The 27,704-nt window shown below is 37.7% G+C and overlaps 1 protein-coding gene across 1 annotated transcript in view; it reads left to right on the forward strand.

The window, feature by feature from the left end:
• The window catches only part of SLC25A17 (solute carrier family 25 member 17), a 43,774-nt gene that overhangs the window by 5,376 nt on the left and 10,694 nt on the right, over positions 1-27,704 (forward strand). Inside the window, exons 2-4 of the mRNA XM_041757036.1 lie at positions 17,255-17,315; positions 19,858-19,924; positions 21,324-21,475. Coding sequence (XP_041612970.1) covers positions 17,255-17,315; positions 19,858-19,924; positions 21,324-21,475 — 280 coding nt within the window. The remainder of the gene's footprint in view (positions 1-17,254; positions 17,316-19,857; positions 19,925-21,323; positions 21,476-27,704) is intronic.

Below are 27,704 nucleotides of genomic sequence, written 5' to 3' on the forward strand. Positions count from 1 at the left end.
TTGGGAGCTCCATCAGCAGGGAAGAACTTGAAGACTTGAAGTAGGAAAGAACCAACATGTTCCTAAAAGATTTCTGAAACTATCACTGGAGAGTGTTGGGCACCACTACTGGAATCAGTGGATTTTGTCCCTCTATAGCATTCTGATTTAAGCACATGATTTAAAGTCACGGGAGAGTCCCTATAAGCCCTGCTCAAAGTTATGTGCCCAGTCCTTGACTGTAACAGGTGGGAAAAGGATCCTTCCAGGACTCTTCAGCTAGTGTAGTGGAGGGGTAGGCACCTTGGTTTACCATCCTACTAAACCGTGGGAAGAGATAAAATCAGTCTGTCTTTAGGAAAAGGGAATGATGCTATGTGGCCCAAAACATCAGAAATCCACTATATCATTTAATTTAAAAGACTGAAAAATATTGTTTTTTAATATAAAATATTCTATTATATGAGTATTCTACAATTTATGGACATTTACATCATTTCTAACTTTTCACTGTGGTAAACATTTTGTGCAATGTAAATGTTACTGTGGCTTCCCACAGCCCATTATGAAAAAATCTATGGGATTGCTTAGTTTTAAGTGACTTCCCTAATGTCACTTGTTAATTTATAGACTAGAAACAAAAACCTATATTTCCAGATTCAGTTTAGTTAACTCAGATTCTAATTTGTAAAATGTCAGGTACCTCACACGGTTCTGTGAATATTAATCAAACATAAGTAAAACAGCTTTAATAATAGGGGCTCAATAAATGGAAGCTATTAATCATTTTGTGTACAACTGTGTTTTCTGATTTTCTGTGCATCCTATGATGTAGTTAATCTGATGTTATATTTGGTAGTAATATTTAGTACTTAGAATTTCCTAACTTCATTTTTTTCTTTAAGATTTTATTTTTTTAAGAAATCTTCTCTCACCAAATGTGGGAGTCAAACTCACAACCTCGAGATCAAAAGTCACATGCTCTACCAACAGCCAGCCAGGCACCCCTAGGATTTCCTCACTTCTTAACCCCCTCTCACATCTATTAACAACTCTGACAAGTAGGCATTGTGAAAAGTTAAAAGTTTGGGCTCTGAAACTAGACAGCCTGAGCGCCAACTCTGCCCAAAGTGTGTGACTTTGGGCATGTTTCTCAACCTCTCTTTGCCTTGATTTCTTCATCTGTAAAAAGAGGAAAATAATAATACCCACTTCAGGGTTATTTCCTAGACTTTTGGACAAATACCTTCATTCTCACACACAGACAGGAAAATGGAAAGAGTGATGTTAAGTGACTTGGCCATAGGCACAGGGCCAGAATCCAAGTCTCCCCTCTCAGCTACTCTCTCTTCTCTCTGCTGTCCCTAGCTGCCTTCTCTCCTACACTTCTTGTCCCATTCCTTTCTGTATTTCAAAATCAGATCTACCCTTAGATCCTGGGGTCCTGGGGGTCCTGGGAGTCCCGCATCAGGTTCCCGGCATGGAGCCTGCTTCTCTCTCTGCCTGTGTCACTGCCCCCAACCTCCCCCCACTCTGTCGTGAATAAATTTTTTAAAAAAACTTTTTAAGGTTTAAAAAAAATACCTCAAAAAGTAGTGATTGGAGAAAGTCTTTATTGTATTTTTACTTCCTAGCTTGCTGTTTTATTTCATTTAGACTTCTGCTAAATTATAATTGAATTATTATATAGCTTTTAGTCTTTTAAGACTTCATTGTCTCATTACCTCCCATCCAAAATATATCTTGATTTTTTTAGTAAACTTTTTTTTTTTAGTAAACTTTTTTTAAGACTTATTTTTCTTAAGATTTTATTTATTCATGAGAGAGAGAGAGGTAGAGACAGAGGCAGAGGCAGAGGGAGAAGCAGGCTCCATGCAGGGAGCCTGACGTGGGACTCGATCCCGGGTCTCCAGGATCACACCCTGGGCTGAAGGTGGTGCTAAACCACTGACCCACCCAGGCTGCCCAAGACTTAATTTTTTAGAGCAGTTTTAGATTCACAGCAAAATTGAGAGGAAGCTACAGAAATTCCCCTTATATCTTTAGCCCCACACATCACATCTTCCACCAGAGTGGTACATTTATTACAATTGATGAACCTGCATTGACATACCATAATCACCTGAAGTCCATAATGTATATTAATTAGTGTATATTCACTCGATGTTGCACATTGTTTGGATTTAACAATGTATAATGACATGAAACCAATATGGCAGTATATTGTGAGTACTGTCACTGCCCTAAAAATCCTGTGTGCTCCACCTGTTCATTGCTCCTGACCTCCTTAGTCAACTTTTTAACTAATGAGGTCATTTCAGTTCTCCTAATCTTAAAGGTTCTTATGCAGTCTTTATTGGGATTATTTTTCTAATTTTGCTTCTTTATGCTTGAGTCAGAAACAAGTTAAAGAAAACTGTATTGCCATATATACAGTAGTCTATAACTTTATTTTTTAAATAAATATGGTATAATTGCTGCAAAAGAAGTTTTAGACTAAAACTTAATTATCCATACCATCTTGGGTCATTTATGTTTTCTTCTGAATCTGAGTTTTCTGAACTAGAAAATGGAGACAGTGACATTTTATTTTCTGGGGTCTCCTGAGAAGTAAATGTGATAGTGCAGTGCCTGGAAAAGTGTAGTAGGCCATAATTTATTTTTCAGATATATTCATGCAAATATAGTATTTGTACCCAGTTTCAGAAATTCAATAGAATTGTAATTTTTTTCTCACCTTATATGGCCAACTCTACCCATTCACTTGTAGCAGATGATCTTACCTTTTATTATCTAGATAAAAAGGGGCTACTGGGATGAGCTTTCTCACTTTTTTATTTTTTCTGATTACAGAGTTAATTGTAGTTCTATATTTCCTATATTCTGCTGACCTCAGGAAAAACAGATGCATCCAGTTTCTGTTATCTTTAATCCTCTTCACTCACCCCATCCCCAAATATCTTTTGGGATTTTGTCCTATTAATTTTCACCTCTTTCCTATCACTTTAGCCTTTCTCCTGTGTTTGTTTCCTTTCAGCCCTCAAACATGCTTAGCACTATGCGGTCATACCAGACTGGTCTGGAGACTGCCTTCTTCTTAGCTGCTGCTGGTTCTCCTAGGTTTACTTAAAGAATATTCTGTACCTACTGCCTCTCCTCCTAATCCAGTCTAACAACTGGAAATACTGTTCCAGAGGCCATCACTGACTTTCTAATGGTTTAGTGTGCTGACTTTTTTCATTCTTATTTGACTGGACTTCTCAGTAGTATTTTATGCTGTGGACACTCCTGCCTTCTTGAAGAGCCTTCTGAAAGAACAGTTTCTTTCTTTCTTTCTTTCTTTCTTTCTTTCTTTCTTTCTTTCTTTCTTTCTTTCTTTCTTTCTTTTTCTTTCTTTCTTTCTTTCTTTCTTTCTTTCTTTCTTTCTCCTTTCCTTTTTTTTTTTTTTTTAAGATTTTATTTATTCATTCATAGAGACAGAGAGAGAGAGAGAGAGAGAGAGAGAGAGGCAGAGACACAGGCAGAGGGAGAAGCAGGTTCCATGCAGGGAGTCTGACCTGGGACTCGATCCAGGGTCTCCAGGATCACGCCCTGGGCTGCAGGCGGCGCTAAACAGGGGCTGCCCTCTTTCCTTCTTTCTTTTAGATTTTATTTATTTATTTGAGAGAGAGAAGAGCACGAGCAGGAGGAGGGGCAGAGGGAGAGGGAAAAGCAGACTCCTTGCTGAGCAGGGAGCCCAAAGCAGGGACTCCATCTCAGGACTCCAGGATACAACCTGAGCCAAAGGCAGACACTTAACTGAGTCATGCAGGCACCCCTCTGTCTTTTTAAATAAATATTAACTACTCTTTTGGAAAGAACACGAGTAACCATTACTCGTTTTAGGGCCCTGATTAATACTGAGTCCTAGCGCTAAAAGATACTATAAAAAGGATATATAAGAACCAACATTTGTTGAGTGTCCACTGTACAATGGGCACTGGTACCTGGTACAAAGCTAGGTGCTTTTATAAATTATTTCTCACTTCTCAAAGCAATCCTCAACAGTTAGATGTTGGTCCTAAAATTACAGATGAGGAAATTGAGGCATGGAGATTTGAAGTTACTTGTTATAACTGGGACCTAAACATTGGTTTATTTTATTCCAAAGCTCATGCTCTTTCCAAAGACACTTGTTTGTTGGTTATCCATTAGGCCTTTTGTTTAGTGTATCTCTCTGTGTATAATAAGAATGAGAGTTAGCTTGATTGCTTTATCAAGTGAAAGGCTCATATTAACTCTGATTAGGTGAATAACATTTTTGATTATCAATGCCAGAGTAAGTAGCTTTCAATCCTTGGAATTTCCTTAGCTCAAGATCTACCACTGAAAATGTATTTTAGTTATTTTTCTTTCTTTCTTTTAAAACTAATCCTTTGGGGGATCCCTGGGTGGCTCAGTGGTTTAAGCACCTGCCTTTGGCCCAGGGCGTGATCCTGGAGCTCCGGGATTGAGTCCCACGTCGGGCTCCCAGCATGGAGCCTGCTTCTCCTTCTGCCTGTGTCTCTGCCCCTCTCTATGTCTATCATGAATAAATAAATAAAATCTTTAAATAAATAAATAAATAAATAAATAAATAAATAAATAAATAAATAAATAAATAAAACTAATCCTTCTATCCAGTAATGCCATGTACTACTCCCATCAGGAGAAGTTGTACACTGATTTCAGTGGTGCTGTGACTCAACCACCATTTCTAGACTCCTCTGGAAACTAACTTTGGAATTGGCATTGCATTTTTTTGACTGTGTTCACCCTTCAGCGGTGAATTAACATTTTGGAAATGGTTGAATTTGATGACTTGGTTGGTAAGCTAACCCAAACATCATTGTAGTTAAAGGCATCCTCTGCTTCTGTATTTATGTGTGTCCGTGTCTATTATTCCCATAAGATTGCATATGCTTAGGGGATTGGATCTTGACTAGATTTACCCTGTTGTCTCATTCTGACTCTTGTCTGCTGTAGTAAGTGTTCAGCTCATCTCCATGTGTGTTTATGTTGATCAAATTAAAAAGTGGACTTTGGATGTTTATTGACCTTTTACAGACAGGAGAGATAGCCCAGAAAATGAATAAACCATCTATATTTTGAATATGTAACCGGAAATGTAGGTGCTGATACATTATTAAGGAATCCAAGTGCTGACTATGGGACTGTTCACAGCAGAGAGAGACCAAAATGCCCAGGAACTTAAACTGAAATGATTTATATAACTTTGCTTGCCACTTTAACTCTGCCTCTGATCTGTTTCCTGAAGCTGAAGTATTGCCAACCACCTAATGATTTTTTTGTTTTGGTTTGGGTTTTGCTGTTGAGTCATTAGTTAATTGTTTAAGTTCCTGCCCTTGAGGTGCCCATAGTCTAATAAGGAAGATAAACTCCTTAACAACTAGATAGAGTATAGTGATTGCTGTGTAATAGAACTTTTTACACAGGATGCATGATACCAATTTAAAACTACATCCCTCTTTTGGCTTTCCTTTCTGTCAGTGATATTGTCATTGCTTGTGACTTTCCCTTCTTTTGCAATTCATATCTAATAAATCAGGAAAGACTATTGATTATTCCTTTTAGATTTTCTGGCAGATATCCCTTCTCCATTTTTTTAGCCACCACTCAAACTGATTCAAGGTCTTATACTTTTATTTATTTGTTTGTTTGCTTTTAAAGATTTTATTTATTTATGACAGACACAGAGAGAGAGAGAGAGAGAGAGAGAGAGAGGCAGAGACACAGACAGAGGGAGAAGCAGGCTCCATGCAGGGAGCCCAACGTGGGACTCAATCCTGGGCCCCCAGGATCAAGCCCCATACCAAGGCCGAAGGACAAAGGCTGCGCTAAACCTCTGAGCCACCTGGGCTGCCCCGAGACCTTATACTTTTATTTATTTATTTATTTATTTATTTTTATTTTTTTATTTTTTGGCCTTATACTTTTAAATCAGATGTTCTTTGACATATCAGCTTTTGTTTTGTGTTCTGGTCTTTCAGGTTGAGAGCTCTTGAGGTTACTTGGATGGCAACCCTAAAAGGTCCATGGCATGTCTTTTAATGAAATACTTGTATAGAAAAGGTTTAAATTCAGATTTCTGGCTTTTTTCTTCTTGATTTTGTCATTTTTCCTAGTTTTCATATCCAGGGTAAAATGGTAGCTATTTTATGTCAGTTTTTATTTTCTTTTTCTTTTTCTTTTTTTTAAGATTTTATTTATTTATTCGTAAGAGACACAGAGAGAGAGGCAGAGACATAGGCAGAGGGAGAAGCAGGATCCATGCAGGCAGCCTGATGTGGGACTCAATCATGCCCTAAGCCAAAGGCAGATACTCAACCACTGAGCCACCCAGGCATCCCTATTTTGTTTAGTATACTAAGTTTTATAAATTTTTCAGAGGTAGGTTATTAAATTAGAAATACATGTCTTGGTTCACTTGTTAAATATCCAGGGAACATAAAAGAGTGATGTTAGATGCCATGAGGTAATAGATTTGAAATGTGAATATGGGGGATCCCTGGGTGGCGCAGCGGTTTAGCGCCTGCCTTTGGCCCAGGGCGTGATCCTGGAGACCCGGGATCGAACCCCACGTTGGGCTCCCGGTGCATGGAGCCTGTTTCTCCCTCTGCCTATGTCTCTGCCTCTCTTTCTCTCTCTCTCTCTGTGACTATCATAAATAAAAAATAAAAAAAAATTTAAAGAAATGTGAATATGTTACCAACCTGCTCATATACAATTACCCAGTAAGCCTGGAATCCCAAAGGAATATGCTGTAGAGGTGAATGGAAAATGGTCTTACTCTTCCCCAAGAATATCAGTTATCTCCCACCTTGGCACTGATTTGTATAGGGAAATCACCACTGAGATTTTGAAGCCACAAACCTTCTCTTAGATTGTAGCCTGAATTCACTACTTGTGTCATTCGAAAACCTGAAGTGAATAATTTAACTTAGAATGATTCTCAGTTGGTGGGACCCCAGAGTGTCTGGGCAAAAATACTTTCCAGAAGTAGTTATCTTTAAAAGATTTAAAAGAATGCCCAAAAATAAAATTCAAAAGGTGATCAGTTCAAACTAACTAAACTCACAGAGAAACAAAGCATTGTGAACAAGAACAGTTGCAGGCAGCAGCAACAATTGGAAAATGGAATTTTCAGTTCACAATCTTTAAAGGTTATTTATATATATAAGAAAATAAAAGAAGGCTAGAATATATGTGTGAGGAACAAGAAACGAAGATTGGCTGAGCATATTTGAAAGCTAATCAAATAGAATATCTAGAAATGAAAAGTAAAATAACTGAAATTTGAAAGTGGATGCATGATAGTCATGGGAACACTGAAATTTATTTATTTTTTTATTTATTTATGATAGGCACACAGTGAGAGAGAGAGAGAGAGAGAGAGAGAGAGAGAGAGAGGCAGAGGGAGAAGCAGGCTCCATGCACCGGGAGCCCGATGTGGGATTCGATCCCGGGTCTCCAGGATCGTGCCCTGGGCCAAAGGCAGGCGCCAAACCGCTGCGCCACCCAGGGATCCCAGAACACTGAAATTTAAACAAAAACTATAGGGCAGCCCTGGTGGCACAGCGGTTTAGCGCCACCTGCAGCCCAGGGCATGATCCTGGAGACCTGGGATCGAGTCCCACGTCGGGCTCCCTGCATGGAGCCTGCTTCCCCCTCTGTCTGTGTCTCTGCCTCTCTCTCTCTCTCTCTCTCTCTCTCTGTGTCTCTCATGAATAAATAAAATCTCTTAAAAAATAAATAAAATAAATAAAAAATAAAAATTATAGCTCTTAGAAGATAGGACAGGAAGGCAGAGAGGAATATAAAAGAGCTAAGTTCTCATTCTCCATAGTATACGATAAATAATGTCTAAAATTGATGAACCAAAAGATATCAGGATATTTTTTAATTATTTGGAGATGGGTAAATTTCAAAAGAAACAGCTGAAAGAAGCTAAAATAATTGCCTTTGGAAGGAAGATTGGGTGAAATGAAGAGGAGTAGGCAAGAACTACTGTATTTTGCCATTTATATTCCATAACTTTTAAAACTATGTGCATCTTTTTTGATCAAATAAAAATTTAAAGCTAAAACAGCGCATAGCTGTAAATTGGTAACTGAAGCTGAATGATGGATTCAAATTCAGAACAGGTATATCAATATATTAGACACAACTGAAGATGGAATCAGTGAGCTAAAGGATAGCTGACACTTGATTCTCATTTGCAATGATTGTAGTCAGAAAACTGTGGAGTATTTTCTTCATTTTCCTGAGAGAAAATAACATCTCCCTAGAATGCTATATCCACTGAAAAATCTTTAAAATGTATGTGAAATAGAGACATTTCAGAACATCAAAAAACAGTTTGCCACTAGCAAGATCTTCATTAGAAGAAATTTTAAAGAGTGTTCTTCATACAGAAGGCAAGTGATACTAGATGGAAAGTATGAGATGAAAGAAGGGATGAAGAGTAGAAAAATGGTAAATATTGCGTGTGTCTAAATCTAAACAACTTTATCAAATAACAAATTAACTCTGTTTTGTGGACATTAAAAAAGAAGCAAAAAAGTTAGAATTAAAGTAGATAACAGCATGAAGGTGAGTGGGAACAAATGGAATTAAATTTCTATTGTTTGGAGGAAGGATAAACCAATTGAATGTTTTAGCATTTATTTTTTTAAAGATTTTATTTATTTATTCATGAGAGACACAGAGAGAGAGAGATGCAGAGACACAGGCAGAGGGAGAAGCCGGCTCCATGCACCGGGAGCCCGATGTGAGATTCGATCCCGGGTCTCCAGGATCGCGCCCTGGGCCAAAGGCAGGCGTCAAACCGCTGCGCCACCCAGGGTTCCCCCAAAATGGAAATTTTTTAATATATCTCTCAGTAGTTGATAGAATAAGTTGGGGGGTAGTTATGAAAAAATTGAATAATATATTTAGCAAATTTGGGATCCCTGGGTGGCGCAACGGTTTGGCGCCTGCCTTTGGCTCAGGGCGCGATCCTGGAGACCCGGGATCGAATCCCACGTCGGGCTCCCGGTGCATGGAGCCTGCTTCTCCCTCTGCCTGTGTCTCTGCCTCTCTCTCTCTCTGTGACTATCATAAATAAATAAATAAAAAAAAAAAGAAAAATTAAAAAAAATATATTTATAATAAATATATATATATATATTTAGCAAATTTGACCTAATAGACATATACAGAACATTATACCAAACAACTGCAGAATACACATTCTTTTCAGCCAAATGTGGAAAAGTTATCAAAACTGACCATTTAGTTGACTATAAAGCAAAACTTTTTTTATATATATTTATGATAGTTACAGAGAGAGAGAGGCAGAGACACAGGCAGAGGGAGAAGCAGGCTCCATGCACCGGGAGCCCGACGTGGGATTCGATCCGGGGTCTCCAGGATCGCGCCCTGGGCCAAAGACAGGCGCTAAACCGCTGCGCCACCCAGGGACCCCTATAAAGCAAAACTTAAATTCTCAAAATGTTTTGAAATAAAATGAAACAATTCTTAAACCATAGTGCAGTCAAGTAATAATAACAAAAAGATAATTTAAAAAAAACAACATATATGTTTGGAAATAAAACACATTTCTGAAACATCTAAAAACATTTCTTGAGTTAAGAAATAATGGAAATAAAATATTTAGAATTGTGTTATAATGAAGATAGTGCATATTAAAACTTTTAGGTACACTGAAAAATAACAAATTATCATTAAAAAAACCAAAGACTTGGGGCAGCCCTGGTGGCGCAGCAGTTTAGCGCGGCCTGCAGCCCAGGGCTTGATCCTGGAGACCTGGGATGGAGTCCTACGTCGGGCTCCCTGCGTGGAGCCTGCTTTTCCCTCTGCCTCTCTCTTGCTCGCTCTGTATCTTTTGAGTAAATAAAATAAAATCGTTTAAATAAATAAATAAATAAATAAATAAATAAAAAAACTGAAGACTTGAATAAGTGGGAAGACATCCCATGTTCATTATTGTAAGACGATATTATTAAGATGGCAATCGTCCCCAACAGAATCTACAGATTCGGTGCAATCCCTATTAAAATTCCAATTTGCTTTTTTCAGAAATTGATAAGCTGATCCTAAAATTCATATGAAAATGCAAAGGAGGGTGCCTGGGTGGCTCAGTAGTTGAGCATCGCCTTTGGCTCAGGTCATGATCCTGGAGTCCCAGGATTGAGTTCCACATTGGTCTCCCTGTGGGGAGCCTGCTTTTCCCTCTGCCTGTGTCTCTGCCTCTCTGTGTGTGTCTCTCATGAATAAATAAATAAATAAGATCTTTAAAAAAAGAAAATGCAAAGGATCCAGAATAGCCAAAACAATCTTGAAAAAGAAGAACAAAATTGACAGATTCACATTTCCCAATTTCAAAGCTTAGTACAGAGCTACAGTAATGGAGAGAGTGTGGAACTGGCATAAGGATAGATAGATTAATGGAATAGAATTGGGAGTCCAACAAATCCTCAATTTTTGTTCAACTGAGTTTTGGCAAGAATGTTGAAATAGATCAATAAGGAAGGAATAGTCTCTTTGATAAATGTTGCAGGAACAACTGGTAATCACATGCAAAAGAATGAAGTTGGATCCCTACTTAAAATGCATTTAATTTTAACAAAAATTAAAATGAACCATAGACCTCATGTAACAGCACCACAAAACTCTTAGATGAAAATATAGGCATAAATCGTTATGACTTTAGATTAGGCAATGGCTTCTTAGATGACACCAAGTAATAAAAAAGAAAAAGAAATGTAAATTGGATTTCATTCAAATTAAAAACTTCATGCTTTAAAGACCCCATCAAGAAAACGAAGACAACAGAATGGGGGAATATATTTATAAATCCTATATCTGTTAAGGGTCTAGTATCCAGAATATGTAAGACTGCCTACAACTCAATAGGCAAATAACCCAATTTAAAAAATAGACAAAGGGGGCAGGCCCAGTGGCTTAGGGGTTTAGCGCCACCTTCAGCCCAGGGTGTGATCCTGGACACCTGGGATTGAGTCCCACTTCAGGCTCCCAGAATGGAGCCCATTTCTCCCTCTGCCTGTCTCTCTCTCTCTCTCTCTCTCTCTCTAATAAATAAATAAATCTTTAAAAAAATAGACAATGGATTTCTCCAATGAAGATATACAAGTGGCCAATAAATACATGAAGAGATGCTAACTGCATTAATTACCAGGGAAATGCAAATCAAAACCACGAGGAGATACCACTTCATACCCACCAGGGTAGTTGTAGTCAAAAGGAAAGTTAATAACAAGTATCGCAAGTTTATGGGGAAGTTGGAAACCTCATAATTTATTGGTGGAAATATAAAACTGTGCAGCCGGGGGATCCCTGGGTGGCGCAGTGGCTTAGCGCCTGCCTTTGGCCCAGGGCGGGATCCTGGAGTCCTGGGATCGAATCCAATGTCGGGCTCCCGGTGCATGGAGCCTGCTTCTCCCTCTGCCTATGTCTCTGCCTCTCTCTCTCTCTCTCTCTCTCTCTCTCTCTCTCTCTCTCTCTCTGTGACTATCATAAATAAATAAAAATTAAAAAAAAAAACGTGCAGCCACAGTGGAAAAGTTTGATAGTTCCTCAAAATGTCAAAGTTATCCTATGACCCTGCAATTTTACTCCTAGAAAACCGAAAACATATATTCATACAAAAATTTGTACATGATGTTCATAACATTATTCATAAAGCAGAAAAGTGGAAACAACCCAAATCCATCAACTGATGAATGGATGCACACAATGCATTGTGTGCCTACAACAGAGTATTATTCAACCATAATACAGAATGCAGTTCTGATTCCACAACATGGATGAGCCTTGAAAGAAGCCAGTCACAAAAGATGATGTATTATTTGATTCCATTTATATGAAATATCCAGAATAGGCAAATGGAGGCAGAAAATCAGTTAATAGTTAATAATGTAGGTTTTCATATTTAATGGGATGTTTATTATAACAGCAATTCTCAAACTTTTTGGTCTCAGGATTCCTTTATACTCTTAAAAATTATCACAGCCTCTGAAGAGCTTTTGTTTATGTGATTGTAACTATCAGTATTTATTAGAAGTTAAAATTGAGAGATCACTAACATTTGTTTACAATATTAAACCTGTTACATGGTAACATCTATAATATTTAGAAAAACATTTCCTCCAAAATAGTAAGAAGAGTGACATTGCTTTATGTTTTTGCAAATCTTTCTAATGTTTAAGAGAAGATATTGGATCCTTATATCTGCTCTGCAATTCAGCCTGTTACAGTATCACATATCAGGAACCCTCTGGAAAACTTTATTACATGCTGTGAGAAAATGAGAATGAAAAAGGGTAAAGCTGTGATAGTATTCTAATGAAAATAGTTTTAATCCTACAGACCCTTGCAAAGGGTTTGGGGATTTTCAAGGAGCCCCAGACCATACCTTGAGATTCCCTGGGCTCTATGCTCTTGTATTCTGATGTCTTCAAAACTGTAATACATGCTTGTTGTTTAAAAAAAAAAAAGAGGAATAATTATATGGAGATGCATAATAAGGGAAATAGGGCCATCTTTAATTCCTTTCCTCTCCTTATACATTCACTGTTAAAGTTTTTGTGTGTGTATTTGTATTATGTACACTTTTGTAAGTGGAAGAGGAGTCAAGTTAAAAGACTGAAGAAAGTTTGAGAACAAGGTAGAACAGTGAACAGTAGAACTGGAAGTCCGAGAGCTCTGGATTCTTACTCCATCTGTGCCCCTAGAGCTTTGAGGAGACCTCTTCACTACCCTTGCTCAGGCTCCTTAGATCTCAGGTGAAGGGAGTCCAGTACAAGGTGATCTCTACAGGCTTTTCTAGCTCCAGGTGCCAGTGTGGTGTATGAATTAATTTGTTTCCCAAGACCTGATGGTTAAATGCCAGAGGGGGATGGTAGAAAGTTGTGACTAAACATGTTTGTTTTTTGTGAGGCACCAGAAGGTTGTTTCTCTAGAAATGGATTCTTTAAGTTGTAATTAATGTCAGCACTAGAACTCCCACTCAGATGGTTAGAATTCTGTGGGACTCAAAATAATAGTTTTATTTTTATGTCTCTCTGGCACAACAGTATTGTACATTGTGGTTATCTTCTCGGTATTTTGTGCCTTCTAATTTTATATAAGTGAACAGACAGTCCTAGAGGAAAAAAAAACCTGAGTATTTATGAAAGAGGAATTTAATTCAAATTCTAAAAAGTCATGTGCTTATATAGCTTGGCATAAGACTTACATATATAATAAATATTTTCCTTCAGGTAACAGCTGCTTATGAAAACAAAAGCAGTCATCTGGGTGTTTGCTTGGTGAGGAGACAAATATAGCCAAGTTCCCAATGTACAGAACAGCTATGTTCCAAATTTATCTTTAGCATTTTGAATACATTTTTTCATGGATATTAAGTTTATTTGTAGGTGCATACATACAGTCATACATTAATTAACAAGTTTAGGGCATATGTTATGCCAGGTTCTATGCTGAGTGTCCAGACTGGTACCCAAAAAAATATTTGACACATAAAATAGGTCCCATATTAGTACCTTTTTTTTTCTTTTTCAGTAATTTTTAGTGCTATATTAGTAAGTTGGGTTTTGGGGTTGTTGTTGGTTTTTTGTTTTTTTTTTTTTTTTGGTTTGTTTGTTTTTATTGCACCAGTGGTTAAGAGTGTGGTCTCTGAAGCCAAGCTGCCTATGTTCAAATATTGATTCTGCCACTTGCAAAGTGTAACTTTAATAAAGTTACAAAACTTCTTAGTATCTTTTTCCTCATGTGTAAAATGGAGAAGATACTAGTACTTATCTCATCAGGTTGTAAAGATTAAATGTTTTGGGGTGTTTTTTTTTTAATTGTGTAATTCACATAATATAAAATTAATCATTTTGAAGTATACAGTTTATTTTGAATGAGTTTGAACCCCATATTTGATGTAGAGACTGCTAAAGAAAAAGACCCCAAAACTTTAAAGAGTACATTTCAGCAGTACTTAGTACATTCGTAATATCTCACTCCAAAACATTTTGAGTGGATAAACACAATCAAATATTACTAAGCCATAAAAAGGAATGGAGTACTGATAAATGCTCCAAGGTGGCTAAGCCATGAAAACATCATGCTGAGTAAAAGAAGCCACACACAAGAGGCCACAGTTTGCATGACTTTTTATATGAAATATCAGAATAAATACATCCATAGAGACAGCAAATTAGTGGTTGTCAGGGGTGAGTGGAAGGAAAAGTGGAACATGCCTACTTTTCTTTTAAGGTGATGAAAATATTTTGGAATTTGGTTGCACAACACTGAATATACCAAATGTCACTGAATGGTATACTTTTAAATGGTTAATTTACATTATGTGACTTCCATTTCAATTTTTTAAAATGATAGTAATAATAATAAAGCCACTTGATCATTTAGATTGGCAAAAAAAAAAATTGTTAGGCAACCAAAACCAAAGAGTCTGCTTAATCCTATGGGTTTCTGCTCTTCTTTCGGGCTCCAGTGGATTTCCCTTACTTTCCTATGAGCTCAGCTAAGCATTTAGTGTATGTGTGTGTGTGTGTGTGTGTGTGTGTGTGTGTATTTTATGTAACAGTACCAGGTATTTTGCAGCATGTTGTCTAAGCCATCATATTGCTGGAAATGGAAGCCCTCATTTCACCCCTGAATTTTTTTTTTAAAGAATTATTTGTTTTAGAGAGCTAGAACAAAGAGCAGAGGAGGAGTCGAATGGGGAGGGAGAGAGAGAGGGAAAGAATCTCAAGTGGACTCTGCTCTGAGTACAGAGCCTAACAGGGCTCAGTCTCACAATCCTGAAATCATGAAACCTGATCTGACCTGAGCCAAACCAAGAGTCAGACGCTTAACCTACTGAGCCATGAGACACCCCTACACAATACTGTTACATATAAACCTTTTCTGTCATTATTAGTGATTGGAATGCAGAGGAGGCAATGCTGGATTTTGAGTTCACCATCTTGATCCTGTCTTTCCAGTACTAATAATTTTTTTAAAGATTTTATTTATTTATTCATGAGAGACCCGCAGAGAGAAGCAGAGATACAGGCAGAGGGAGAAGCAGGCTCCCTGTGGGGAGCCCGATATGGGACTGGATCCCAGGACCCTGGGATCACGCCCTGAGCTGAAGGCAGATGCTCCACGACTGAACCACTCAGGTCCCCCCAGTATTAATAAATTTTTTAAAGTTTTTTAGTTTTACTGATTTGAACTTTATGCTAGTCCTTGAGGAGATAATAGATCACTGAACTCTTTGGACTGACTGTTCTTTTTATATTGGCATAAAATGTACTTTAAGATTTCAAGGTAGATAGGCAGGGATTGCTAACTTAGGAAACTTCAGGTGTATGTTTAAAGCTGGCAAGGAAGAGGGATAGAGATGGTCCAGTTGTTTGAAAAACTAGTTTCCAAACAGGACTTTTCTGCCTGTTTTTTTTTTCCAAACAGGATGCCCTGTTTATGCAATACCCCGCATGGACATGTAGTACCATGCAATAGGGAAAAAAATGCCACAGTCTTCATGACCTTAATAAGCATTCGCCAGCTTTCTGTTTTTCTTTAAAGTTGCCTATAGTGTGATCAAGGATGCCAGAAGCATAGATCTGTAGACTGTAAGCCTTTGTGGGTCCAATGTTTCTTGAGATACCAAATATTACCTAGTCCTTACTAAAAAAGAACATTTATGTAGTTGTCAAAAAAGCATTAAAAACTGGTGGGGTAACTTGAATAAACATTTCATTAAGAATCTGTATTATACAAAGAGTAAATATTATTTTAGTCTGGTAGAGGAAACCTATAAACAAGTGCTGTGGGAGCACAGAGGAATGAACAACATAGAGGAATGTTGCCTGGCAGGCAGCGGATGGTAACATTCAATCTGAGTTTTGAAGAATACTAAGAGGACAAAACAGTGTTCTCCCTTGTCAAGCAGACTGACCTATTTAAATAGATAAGAGACCTGGCAAATGTTTCTTATCTATAAAGTTGACCTAATTTCCAGTTTTTATGATTAAAATATTATATATAACTATTATTAGATCAGTAGGCTAAATTACTAGATCAGTAGCCTAAAATTTGATCTTATGCCTGAGAATATACACCAGTGGGCCTCCATCTGAGTTGAGAACCATAAACCCACATAAAGATTTCACCCCAAACTAGTGCTTGTGGTTTTAGTCTGTCATAGGATTTTTTTTTAAGATTTTATTTATTAAAGAGAGACTGCAAGCAGGGGAGAGGAGCCAAGGGAGAGGGAGAAGCAGGTTCTCCATTGCACAGGGCTCAATGCCAAGCTTCAACCCCAGGACCCTGGGATCATGACCTGAGCTGAAGATGCTTAAGCAACTGAGCCACCTGGTGTCCCTATCTGTCATAGGATTTTATGAATGGAAAGACTGGTGTTGGCTTCTGTCCCCAATAATTTTTGTCATTGTATTACCCTGGATCAATTATTTATAGAATATTGAGCTGAGATTGTCCCTATTTTACTAAAAACACAAGCAAACAAAACCGTTTTAAAGCACAATATGAGGGCAGCCCAAGTGGCTCAGCAGTTTAGCACCTCCTGCAGCCCAGGGCCTGATCCTGGAGATCTGGGATTCAGTCCCATGTTGGGCTCCCTGCATGGAGCCTGCTTCTCCCTCTGCCTGTCTCTCTCTCTCTCTGTCTCTCATGAATAAATAAATAAAATCTTAAAAAAAAAAAAGAAGAACAATATGATTTTTACACCTCTTTTACTTTGTGGTAAATATATTGATTAAGCAAAGAGACTAGAAGTATGTATCTATTTGATTACTGGATATTTTGACTTGTGGAGTTATCAGCGCATAGGAGCAGCAACTGACTGATATAAAAGGTTAAAAATCCATTTATCTGTTCTCTTTTACATGTGTCCTGGGTTGCAAACCCCAAAGTTTGTCCTCTCCAGGGATCCATCTTCATTTTCTTTTTCAGCATGAGAGAGAGAGAAAAAAGATTTCTTCCAGAAAATCAAATACTTCCACTTAAGTACAAAACTAGAGAACTTGAACAATAATAATCCCAGTATCATATAGGTGCTTTCCCTAAAAATCTGATTTGACCCTTGTTAATAATGAATTTTTGAATTCAATGATGAATAATGAATTTTTTCACTTAAAAGTTGTGTCTCTTTGTTTTTGTGAGCCTGTAATGGCTAACAGCTTTTCAAACTTTGCAGGGAAGCGTGACAGCAATGACTGTGTTCTTTCCCTTGGATACGGCTCGACTGCGACTTCAAGGTGGGTATCCTCTGCAGGCACCATATTCTTTTCATTTGATGTCAAGAAGCAAATGTATTTATATATATTTTTTAAGATTTTTAAAATTTATTTATTCATGAGAGACAGAGAGAGAGAGAGGCAGAGACACAGGCAGAGGGAGAAGCAGAAGCAGGTTCCACGTAAGAAACCCGATGTGGGACTCGGTTCTAGACTCTGGGATCACGCCCTGAGCTGAAGGCAGACATTCAACTGCTGAGCCACCCAGGTGTCGTCCCCTTATTATCTTTTTAAAGTAATCTCTACATATACAATGTGGGGCTCCAACTTAGAACCCTGAGATCAAGAGTTGCACGCTCTTCCAACTGTGCCAGCAGGCTTCCCAACAATATGACTTTTTTAAGGCACAATGTGGAGAGTTTTTGCTGGGGTAGATCTTCTCAAAAGAGACGAGAGAATAGGGAAGCCTGGGTGGCTCAGCGGTTGAGGGCCTGCCTTTGGCTCAGGGCATGATCCTGGAGTCCTAGGATCAAGTCCCGCATTGGGCTCCCTGCATGGAGCCAGCTTCTCCCTCTGCCTGTGTCTGCCTTTCTCTGTCTCTGTCTCTCATGAATAAATAAATAAAATCTTAAAAAAAAAAAAAAAGACAAGAGAATAGGAGACATGGTGGAGCCAAACACCCACTGTCACTGCTAAATTGAGCGTGTAGTCCTAGTTTGTCTCTTGCATTATAGGACTAGACAACTCTCTATAATTCCTACTTGTTTCTTCCCCAGTATTTTTCAACTTGAAGTTATAAACCTGTGCCAGAACTTATGTGAAGAGATGAGAATAAGATTAGCTTTGAATAAACTAACTCCTATGTCAAAACCCCTCATGGCTTTTATTATAAATTAATTTTTGAGTTTTATAATAGGTTTTTTTCATGACTCAAAACCCAAAATATATAAAATGATACATAACATGATGGAAAATCTCACTCTAATCTGCCCCTTTCCCCTTTTTCTCTCCCCTGCAGATAGTGTCTTTATTAGTCTCTCAAATAATCTTGCACAGTTTCATTATGGAATAACAAACAAATAAGAATATATATTCTTAGTTTTCTCCCTTCCTTCCACAAAAAGCATGTTTGTCACACTGTTCTGTACCTTACCTTTTTCACTTAACAGCATATTTTGGATGCCTTCCAAATCAGTGCTTTAGGAGCTTCTTCATCCTTCCAGTTTTAGAGTGTACCATAGTGCGGGTACACCAGGACATGTTTCACCAGAACCCTTTCTTTCCCCTATCGTCGATTCTTCTCTCTCTCTCTCTCTCTCTCTCTCTCTCTCTCTCTCTCTCTTTTTTTTCAGGAAAAAAAAACGCCCACTGGGTGTTTTATTTATTTGAGAGACAGATAGAAAGTGCAATCAGGGGGAGGAACAGAGGGAGAGGGACAAGTACTCTGTGCTGAGCATGGAGCCTGAGGTAGGGCCAGATCCCACGACTCCGAGATCACAACCTGGGCCAAAACTAAGAGTTGGCTGTCTAACTGATGGAGTCACCCAGGTGCCCCTCTTCTCTTTTGTAGAATAGACTTATTCATATGCTACTTTGTTTCCATAAGTTCTATCAGGTAAATTCCCAGAAGTGAGATTGCTGGATCAAAGAGTAAACCTGTAGTAGTTTGGATAGCTATGGCCAGATTGCCTTCTGTGGGAGTTTCCTCTTCACCATCCTACAGGCCATATAGGTATCAATTTTAATTCTTAGGAAATTGTTTCATTTCCACATTTTCGTTTTCAAAATATTCTCCAAATGTGGGTAGGAAATGTGAAGTTAAGTGAGGTTTTGTGATTTTCAGTGAGAATGCCAAGAAAAGCAGAGTTCTCATCCTTTTTTAATTTTTAAGTAAGTTCAAAAATAAAAATTTTTTTAAGTAACTTCTACACCCAAGTTGAGTGGGCTCAAACTCATGGCCCTGAGGTCAAGAGTTACATGTTCTACCAACTGAGCCAGACAAGCAAGCGCCCTGTTCTCATCCTTTTGAGATCTTTTATTTTTTAGATTAGGAAACAGAGCAGCAGCCTAAAACTATGAAAACTTGAGTTTTAATCCTGGCTCTGCTGCCAACTATGTATATCCTTCACAGCTTTCGTGTCTGGCCTCTCTGCTAACAGGGAGATGATAATTCATTTCCTCTTTATAAGATGTTAAGCTAAAAATGAGAATATGTAACTTTGGGGGAAAAAAAACAAGAAAGCCTTATAAAATATAAGATTCCTGTCACATCTTTTGCTTTGGGAATTAGGTGTTGAATTAAAATGTTTTATGGTTTATGAATAACAGATGAGACCCAAGGAATCCACAGTTGGATTTAGCACATGGGAACAAAGGATTGGTAAATTCTGAGGCAAGTTAGGGAGCTCAAAGAATAAGACAGGAGATTGCTCAGCTGAGGTAAATGGCATTTCAGTGAAACTTGTTTATGTTCCTGAAGATAATAAGTCTCAAAAGACTTATTAGGTTAATAAAAAAAAAAAAAAGACTTATTAGGTTAAACATATCTTCTTTCTTCTTCTAGTTGATGAGAAAAGAAAGTCCAAAACTACACACATGGTGCTCCTGGAGATCATTAAAGAAGAAGGCCTGTGAGTACCACCTTGCCGGTCTTTGTCAGACAAAGCAGCCTGTTAGGAGATTGTTGGGCCTCTAGCACACCTGCGCTCACTGTCTTTGCATTCTCACAGCCTTAAAAGTAATTGTGAATTTGTAATTGCCCAACTTGTAAGTATATAATTGTTTTCATTTCCTTTAAAGTCCTGTGGTTGGTGATTTTGATTCTTGATCATAGATTCTTCCATGAAACCAATGCTTTGTTTTATGTTTTATGGGTTTTTTTTACAGCAAGCTGAAGAAGTTGTTTAATTGTTTAGTTCATTCCTATCAGATGCATTCAGATTATGTACTTCCTTTTTTTTTTTTTTTTTTACTTTTTGTTTGGCAATAACTTCAAATTCACAGAAAGTTACAAAACTAAAAATAGTACAAATATCATTATATACTTTACCCAGATCCACCTATTATTAACACTTTTTTCCCAGTTGTGCTTATGTTCTCCCCACTTTCTCGCTCCCCCCTTCTGTCTTTATTACACTCACACCACACAAACGTTTTTCAGAATTATTTACACACCATACATCAAAGCCTTTTACCCCTATAATGTTGACATTTTTAAAGATTATAGCTACCCTCGCCCCCCACCCCTTTTTTTTGGAATAAAATGTTTTTCATTTTGTTTGCCCCAGGTTTCTTTATGATTAGACTGAGGCTATGCATTCTTGGCCAGAAATGCGTAGGTGATATTGTGTCCATAGGATATCACATCTGGAGTCACATATTGTCCACCTGCCCTTCGTTAATTATGATTTCTCAGATTCAGCTTAACCACTGAATAATTTTTCCTCTCTTGCAACGGTCAGTAGTCTATCATGAGACACTTTATTTAGTATCAGTATAGACTTGGAAATTCCTGGTTTTTCAGTAGTTTACAGTTGATTACTATACTATATTATTTTGGTGCTGAAATTGTCAGCAATTCAAGGGAAACCCTTCAGCCTGGTTCCTGTGCCCTTATAACATCTCCCCATCACTTCTTTTTTTTTTTTTTAACACTTATTATGTCTCTATTTACTTCATTTTTAAATGTTGTTACCCTGTAATAAAATATGAATGATGCTATATTAACTAATAGTCATGAAGACAATTGTTTCTAATTTTACATAGTAATTTATTGAAGGAAACCAAGGGAAAGAAATCAGTAAAATCAGTCATTGAAAGTGTGTTCTTTGCCATCATTAGTGGTAGGAAAGATTTCTTACTTTGGGCATCCTTCAAAATGTGAGATATATGTACAGTTTAGAATATGGTGTAGTGTAGGAGTGAACTTTGAGAATATGTGAATGATGATCAGCCTTTCCTTAGGACTTTGCCGATTCCTACTGGCTTTTGTACAGCATCTTTACATTGCTTATTGTGTTTTTCATCTAGCCTGGCACCATATCGAGGGTGGTTTCCAGTTATCTCCAGTCTCTGCTGCTCCAATTTTGTCTATTTCTACACTTTTAATAGTCTCAAAGCAGTCTGGATCAAAGGTCAACGTTCTTCTACTGGAAAAGATCTAGTAGTTGGATTTGTTGCAGGTAACAAAGTTTCCTGAGTGTAAAATTTTTTATATTTTAATATTTATCTTATGGTTCATATATTCTCTAAGAGGTTGTTTTAGCACAAAGTAATGCTACAAAGAATATAATTTTCGGACTTGGCTCTGTGTGTGTGTGTGTGTGTGTGTGTGTGTGTATGTGTTTGGTAAAAACATATAACATATAATTTACTATTTTAGCAAGTTTTAAGTGTATACTTCAGTAGTAAGTTTGTTTATGTTATTGTGAAACAGATCTCCAGAACATTTTCATCTTATAAATGTGAAACTCTTAACTGTTATATAGCACTTCCCCCTTCTCCCTTCCTCTACCCCATTCTACTTTCTGTTTCTACAAATCTGGCTACTTTAGATGCTTTATGTAACTGGAATCATACAGCATTTGTCTTTTTGTGACTGACTTATTTCGTTAAGCATAATGTCCTCAAGGTTCATTCATGTTGTAGTATGTAACAGGATTTCTTTTTTTTTTTTTTAAGGCTAAATATTCCCTTGTATATATATATACCACATTCTGTTTATCCATTCATCTATTGATGGACATTTAGGTTGTTTCTACCTCTTGGCTACTGTGAATAGTTGCTGTTAAGAACATGGATTATACAAATATATCTCTTTGGGTCCCTGCTTTCAGTTCCTTTTGGATATATATCCACAAGTGAGATTGCAAGATCATATGTTAGGGTTTTTTTGTTTTTGTTTTTTATTTTGTGAGGAACCACCATGCTCTTTCCCATAGCAGTTATGCCATTTTATAATCCTACCAGCAACATGCAGAGGTTTTTAATTCTCTACATCCTTATCGGCTCTTGTTACTTTCTGGGTGTTTTTGCTTTAATAGTAGCCATTCTAATGATAGTGTGAGTTGATAATTCACTGTGTTTTTATTTGCATTTCTCTGATGGTTAGTGGTGTTGAGCATCTTTTCATATGCCTATTGGCTGTTTGTATATAATCTTTGGAGAAATATCTGTTCAAGTCTTTTGCCCATTTTTTAATTGAATTATTTAATATTTTGTTGTTGAGCTGTAGGTATGTTTTATATATTCTGGATATTAGCCCCTTATGAGATATATGATTTGCAAGTATGTTCTCCCATTCTCTACTGCCTTTTACTCTGTTGATTATGTCATTTGGATCTTAGAAAATTTTAAGTTTGATGTTTGTCCCATTTGTCTATTTTTGCTTATGTGCCTGTGCTTTTGGTGTCACATCCAAGAAGTCATTGCCATGTCTAATGTCATGAAAACATTTTCTACTATGTTTTCTTCTAGGAGTTTTATACTTTTAGGTCTTACATTTAGTTCTTTAATCCATTTAGGGTAAATTTTTATATGTGGTATAAGATACAGGTCCAACTTCATTCTTTTGTGTGTGGATATCCATTTTCCCTAATACCATTTGAGGAGTTTGTCCTTTCCCCATTGAGTGGTCCTGACCACTTGTGGAAGATCATTGACCATACGCAAAAACTATTTTTGAGCTGACTTTCTTATTTTTGTCTTTTTAATCCAGAGAAGATAGTTTTATCCCTGTTTAGCAGCATTCCAGAATTTATGGAAATTAAAATCTCTTTTTTTTTTTAAGATTTTATTCATTTATTTATGAGAGACAGAGAGAGAGAAGCAGAGACCCAGGCAGAGGGAGAAGCAGGCTCCATTCAGGGAGCCTGATGCGGGACTCAATCCCGGGACTCCAGGATCATGCCCTGGGCCGAAGGCAGACACTAAACCACTGAGCCACCCAGGAATCCCCAAAACTTTTAAGTAATTTATTTTTTTTAAGATTTTATTTATTTATTCATGAGAGACAGAGAGAGAGAGAGAGAGGCAGAGACACAGGCAGAGAGAGAAGCAGGCTTCATGCAGGGAGCCCTACGTGGGACTCAATCCCAGGTCTCCAGGATGAGGCTCTGGACTGAAGGTGGCGCTAAACCGCTGAGCCACCAGGGCTGCTGCTGCTTTTTTTTTTTTTTTTTGGTTGCGATGTTATTTATTTATTTATTTATTTTTTAAAACTGTCATTTCCACCAACTATTTCTTTTTTTTTTTTTTTTAACTTTTATTTATTTATGATAGTCACAGAGAGATAGAGAGAGGCAGAGGGAGAAGCAGGCTCCATGCGCCGAGAGCCTGACGTGGGATTCGATCCCGGGTCTCCAGGATCGCGCCCTGGGCCAAAGGCAGGCGCCAAACCGCTGCGCCACCCAGGGATCCCGCGATGTTATTTATTTATTCATTCATGAGAGACACAGAGAGAGGCATTGACACAGGCAGAGGGAGAAGCAGGCTCCCTGCAGGGAGCCTGATGTGGGACTCCATCCCGGGACTCTGGGATCACACTCTGAGCCAAAGGCAGATGCTCAACCTCTGAACCACCCAGGCGTCCCCGCCCCCCCTCTCTCCCCCTTTTTTTTTTAAGATTTTATTTATTTATTTACAGACAGAGAGAGCATAAGCAGGGGGTGGAGAGGGTTAAAGGGAGGGGTAGAGAAAGAATCCAAGCAGACTCCATGCTGAGTAGAGGCCCTGACACAGGGCTCTCTATCTCACAACCCTGTCATAACCTGAAATAAAATGAAGAGTCATACACTTAACCTACTCAGCCACTCAGGTGCCCAAGTCTCTCTTTTTTTTTTTAAGATTTTATTTATTTACTCATGAGAGACAGAGAGAGGAGGGCAGAGGGAGAAGCAGGCTCCATGCAGGAAGCCCAATGTGGGACTCGATCCCAGGACTCCAGGATCACGCCCTGAGCCAAAGGCAGATGCTCAACTGTTGAGTCACCCAGGCATCCCCCAAGCCTCTTTATAAAAAAAAAAAAAAGAAGATTACAATACCTTCCCTGATTACTTTCCTTTCTTTTTGTTGTTGTTTTTTTTATTAAGTAAACTTTATCCCCAACATAGAGCTCAAACCCATGACTCCAAGATCAAGAGTCCCACATACTGTGCTGACTGAACAAGCCAGGTACCCTCCATGATTTATCTTTTGGCTGATGTTCACATGTAATTTTTAACATGGACAAGGACTGACTACACAATTTGTAAGGCCTAGTACAAAATGAAAACGCAGGATTCCCTGTTCACAATTTATTAGCATTTCAAGACAGTTGACAATGAGAGCATTAAACCAGGTACAAGATGGGTTGCACACCCATGAAGCCCACCATGAGTGCAAAAACATTTAGTCAGATGTAACAAAGGTATTTTAGTGCATAGCCCAGTGTAGTTAGTATCATAATGGTTGTTAATGCTTTAGAGGTTCATAAGAAGAGGAGAGGTCACTTTTAGCTGGGAGAGATCTGCTTATAGAAAGCCCTGGCTCTTGAACTGAGCCTTGGCAGGATTAGTAACTTTTGTAGATGAGTGGCAGCAGTTTTCTGATGGAAAGAATGGTAGAAAATGAGGGACTACAGGACCATGTTTTGAACAGTGAGCTCTCTTAGCTAGTGAGTGAAGTGAATACAGGAGCATGAGCAGAAAGGTTGGAGAGGTAAGCAGGAGCCAGATGTTAGAAAACTTTGGATCCTTGTCATCTGAGACTTTAGAAGCTCTAGGGAGCCATTAACCTGATATTGTGAATATTTAGTTACTATCTGTGTCTAGTTAGTGGAATATGAGCTTCATAAGAGCAAGTATCTTAAATACACATACACATATATTTAAGATACTTTATATATTATGTATATATTTAAGATACTTTATATATTATTTATATATTATATACTTGTTCTTAGAGAGTATATATACATGTATCCTCCTACCACTACCACTATATTCCCAGTAAGAACAATTCCTAGCATGTACTCAGTAAATATTTGCTGGATGAACAAAATATTTGTTCAGTTAGAGTTTTATTAAAGAGGTGGAAAGTATACTTCCTGTGATTTTTTGTATATTTATCCATTTTAGTCTGTAACAAAATTAATTGACTTAACAGTTGTACTGTTAATTGTTCTATTTTGTGGAATCACTTTTTGGTATATTCTTTGAAAAATTACTACTTTGGGAGCCACACAATTGAATAATGTAAATGTCCATTTGGAATTTAAGTGATTTAATTGAAAAATAGTTACCAGGCCGAGTATTCATGCTCCACAAGTTTTGTTCTTTATTCTTCTTTACCTGTATGAGACCACTGGTGTTTTTCGGCTTGGTCTCTGAGCTTTTCTTCGGCTTAATACTTTCATTTTGGTCTTAGATTGCTTTAGATATAATTAACTTTCACTTGTACCAACTTTTTTTTTAATTGAGATATAATTAACATATAACATTATATTAGCTTCAGATGTACAACATAAGGATTTGATATTTGTATATATTGTAAAATGATCATCACAATAATTCTAGTTAACATCCATCACCACACAGTTAAATTTTTTTTCCTTGTGATGAGAAATTTTTTTTTACGATTTTTGTTTTAAAGATTTTATTTATTTATTCATGAGAGACACAGGCAGAGGGAGAAGCAGGTTCCCTGCAGGGAGCCTGATGCAGGACTCAATCCCGGATCCCAGGATCATGACCTGAACCTAAAGCAGATGCTCAACCGCTGAGCCACCCAGGCATCCCTAAGCTTTTATTTTTAATTAATCTCTACACCCAATGTGGGGCTTGATCCCATGACCCTGAGATCAAGAGTCACATGCTCCACCAACTGAGCTAGCCAGGTGCCACTTTGGCGAGAATTTTTAAGATTTACTCTCTTAGCAACTTTCAAATATACAATATAGTATTATTAACTATAGTCACCATGCTCTGTATTACATCCCCATGACTTATTTCTTTTATAACTAAAAGTGTGTACCTTTTGACCGACTGCCAGGCCAAGTTTTCCATAAAGTATAACACACAGGATTTCGTTCTCTGAAGAAACGAATGAGCATTTGTAGGTAAGTAATTCAGGATGGAAATCAGGGGTCATCATTGAAAGTGCTCTCTGACCCTCCACAATTGTTTAATCATCGGAAACCATCAGTCTCCGGGATGCCTGGCTGGCTCAGTCAGTAGAGCATATGACACTTAGTCTCAGGGTTATGAGTTTGAGCACTTTGTTGGGTCAGAGATTACTTTAAAAAAAAAAAAAAAAAAAGAATAAGAAGAACCGTCATCAGTCTGTCTCCTAAGTATCTCTAGAATCCATTCCCTCTTTTCCGTATCCATAGCCATTTCTTTTGTTGCCTCTGAGGTCTTTCTCACTTACCTACTTGGCATAATCCTGCCTAGCCAACCTTCCTGGAAGAATAGTTTTCTAACAGTGTCCTAACTCAAAGAACCCAAGCTTGAGATTTGTTCACTTGGGAAAAAAAAAAATCAGAATAGATCCAAGGGTATCCTGTACAGAGGAAACCTTCCTTTTTACATAATTGCAACAAATGGCAATGTGTATTATCTTTAATACCCAAAACCAAGTATTTGTAATATCTTGATTTTAATAATTTTAGATTACTATAGTTTTATGTATTGACATTTTAAAGATTATGACTCTCTGTCAAGGACTAACTCCTACAACTTTCCATAAAACTACTAATTCATAAAAAATATGACAAAATCTTTTTTTAATTGTTAAAACCGTTTATTTGCTATGTCTGACAATCCCATTCTCCACCAGGTACAAAACACCCTTGTTATTCTCTCTCACTGTGCTCTGCTTGTTACCTTTCTAACTCTTACACATCTATAATCACAGTAGATTCCCCTATACTTAACATAGCTAGGCTGGTGTAGTAGGCCAGTTAGTTTTTAAAAGTCAGCTGACATAGAGAGTATCATAAATAGCCTACTTACCTTGTATTTTATTTTAACTTAAAATGTATGAATATATACTTTTTCTTTTCTTTTTTTAAGATTTTATTTATTTGACAGAGAGAGAGCACAAGTAGGGGGAGCAGGAGAAGGAGAAGCAGGTTCCCCCACTGAGCAGGAAGCCTGATGCGGGGCTTGATGCTAGGACCCTGGGATCGTGACCTGAACTGAAGGTAGACCCTTCACCAACTGAGCCACCCAGGCACTCCTTTTTTTTTTTTCTTTCTTTCTTTTTTTTTTTTTTTTCTTTTAATATATGGCCAAGGCATATTGGTTCACTGATTGGAGTTTTGTGCCTTCTCTTGTACATACCCCCCATACCTATAAAGCTTTGCTACCATAACAGATTCAACTGACATAAACAAGCTTGAGAAAAGGCATAATACCATTCTTGTTCACTTAC

The sequence above is a fragment of the Vulpes lagopus genome, chromosome 5, assembly GCF_018345385.1.
Source record: "Vulpes lagopus strain Blue_001 chromosome 5, ASM1834538v1, whole genome shotgun sequence".
Lineage (NCBI taxonomy): Eukaryota > Metazoa > Chordata > Mammalia > Carnivora > Canidae > Vulpes > Vulpes lagopus.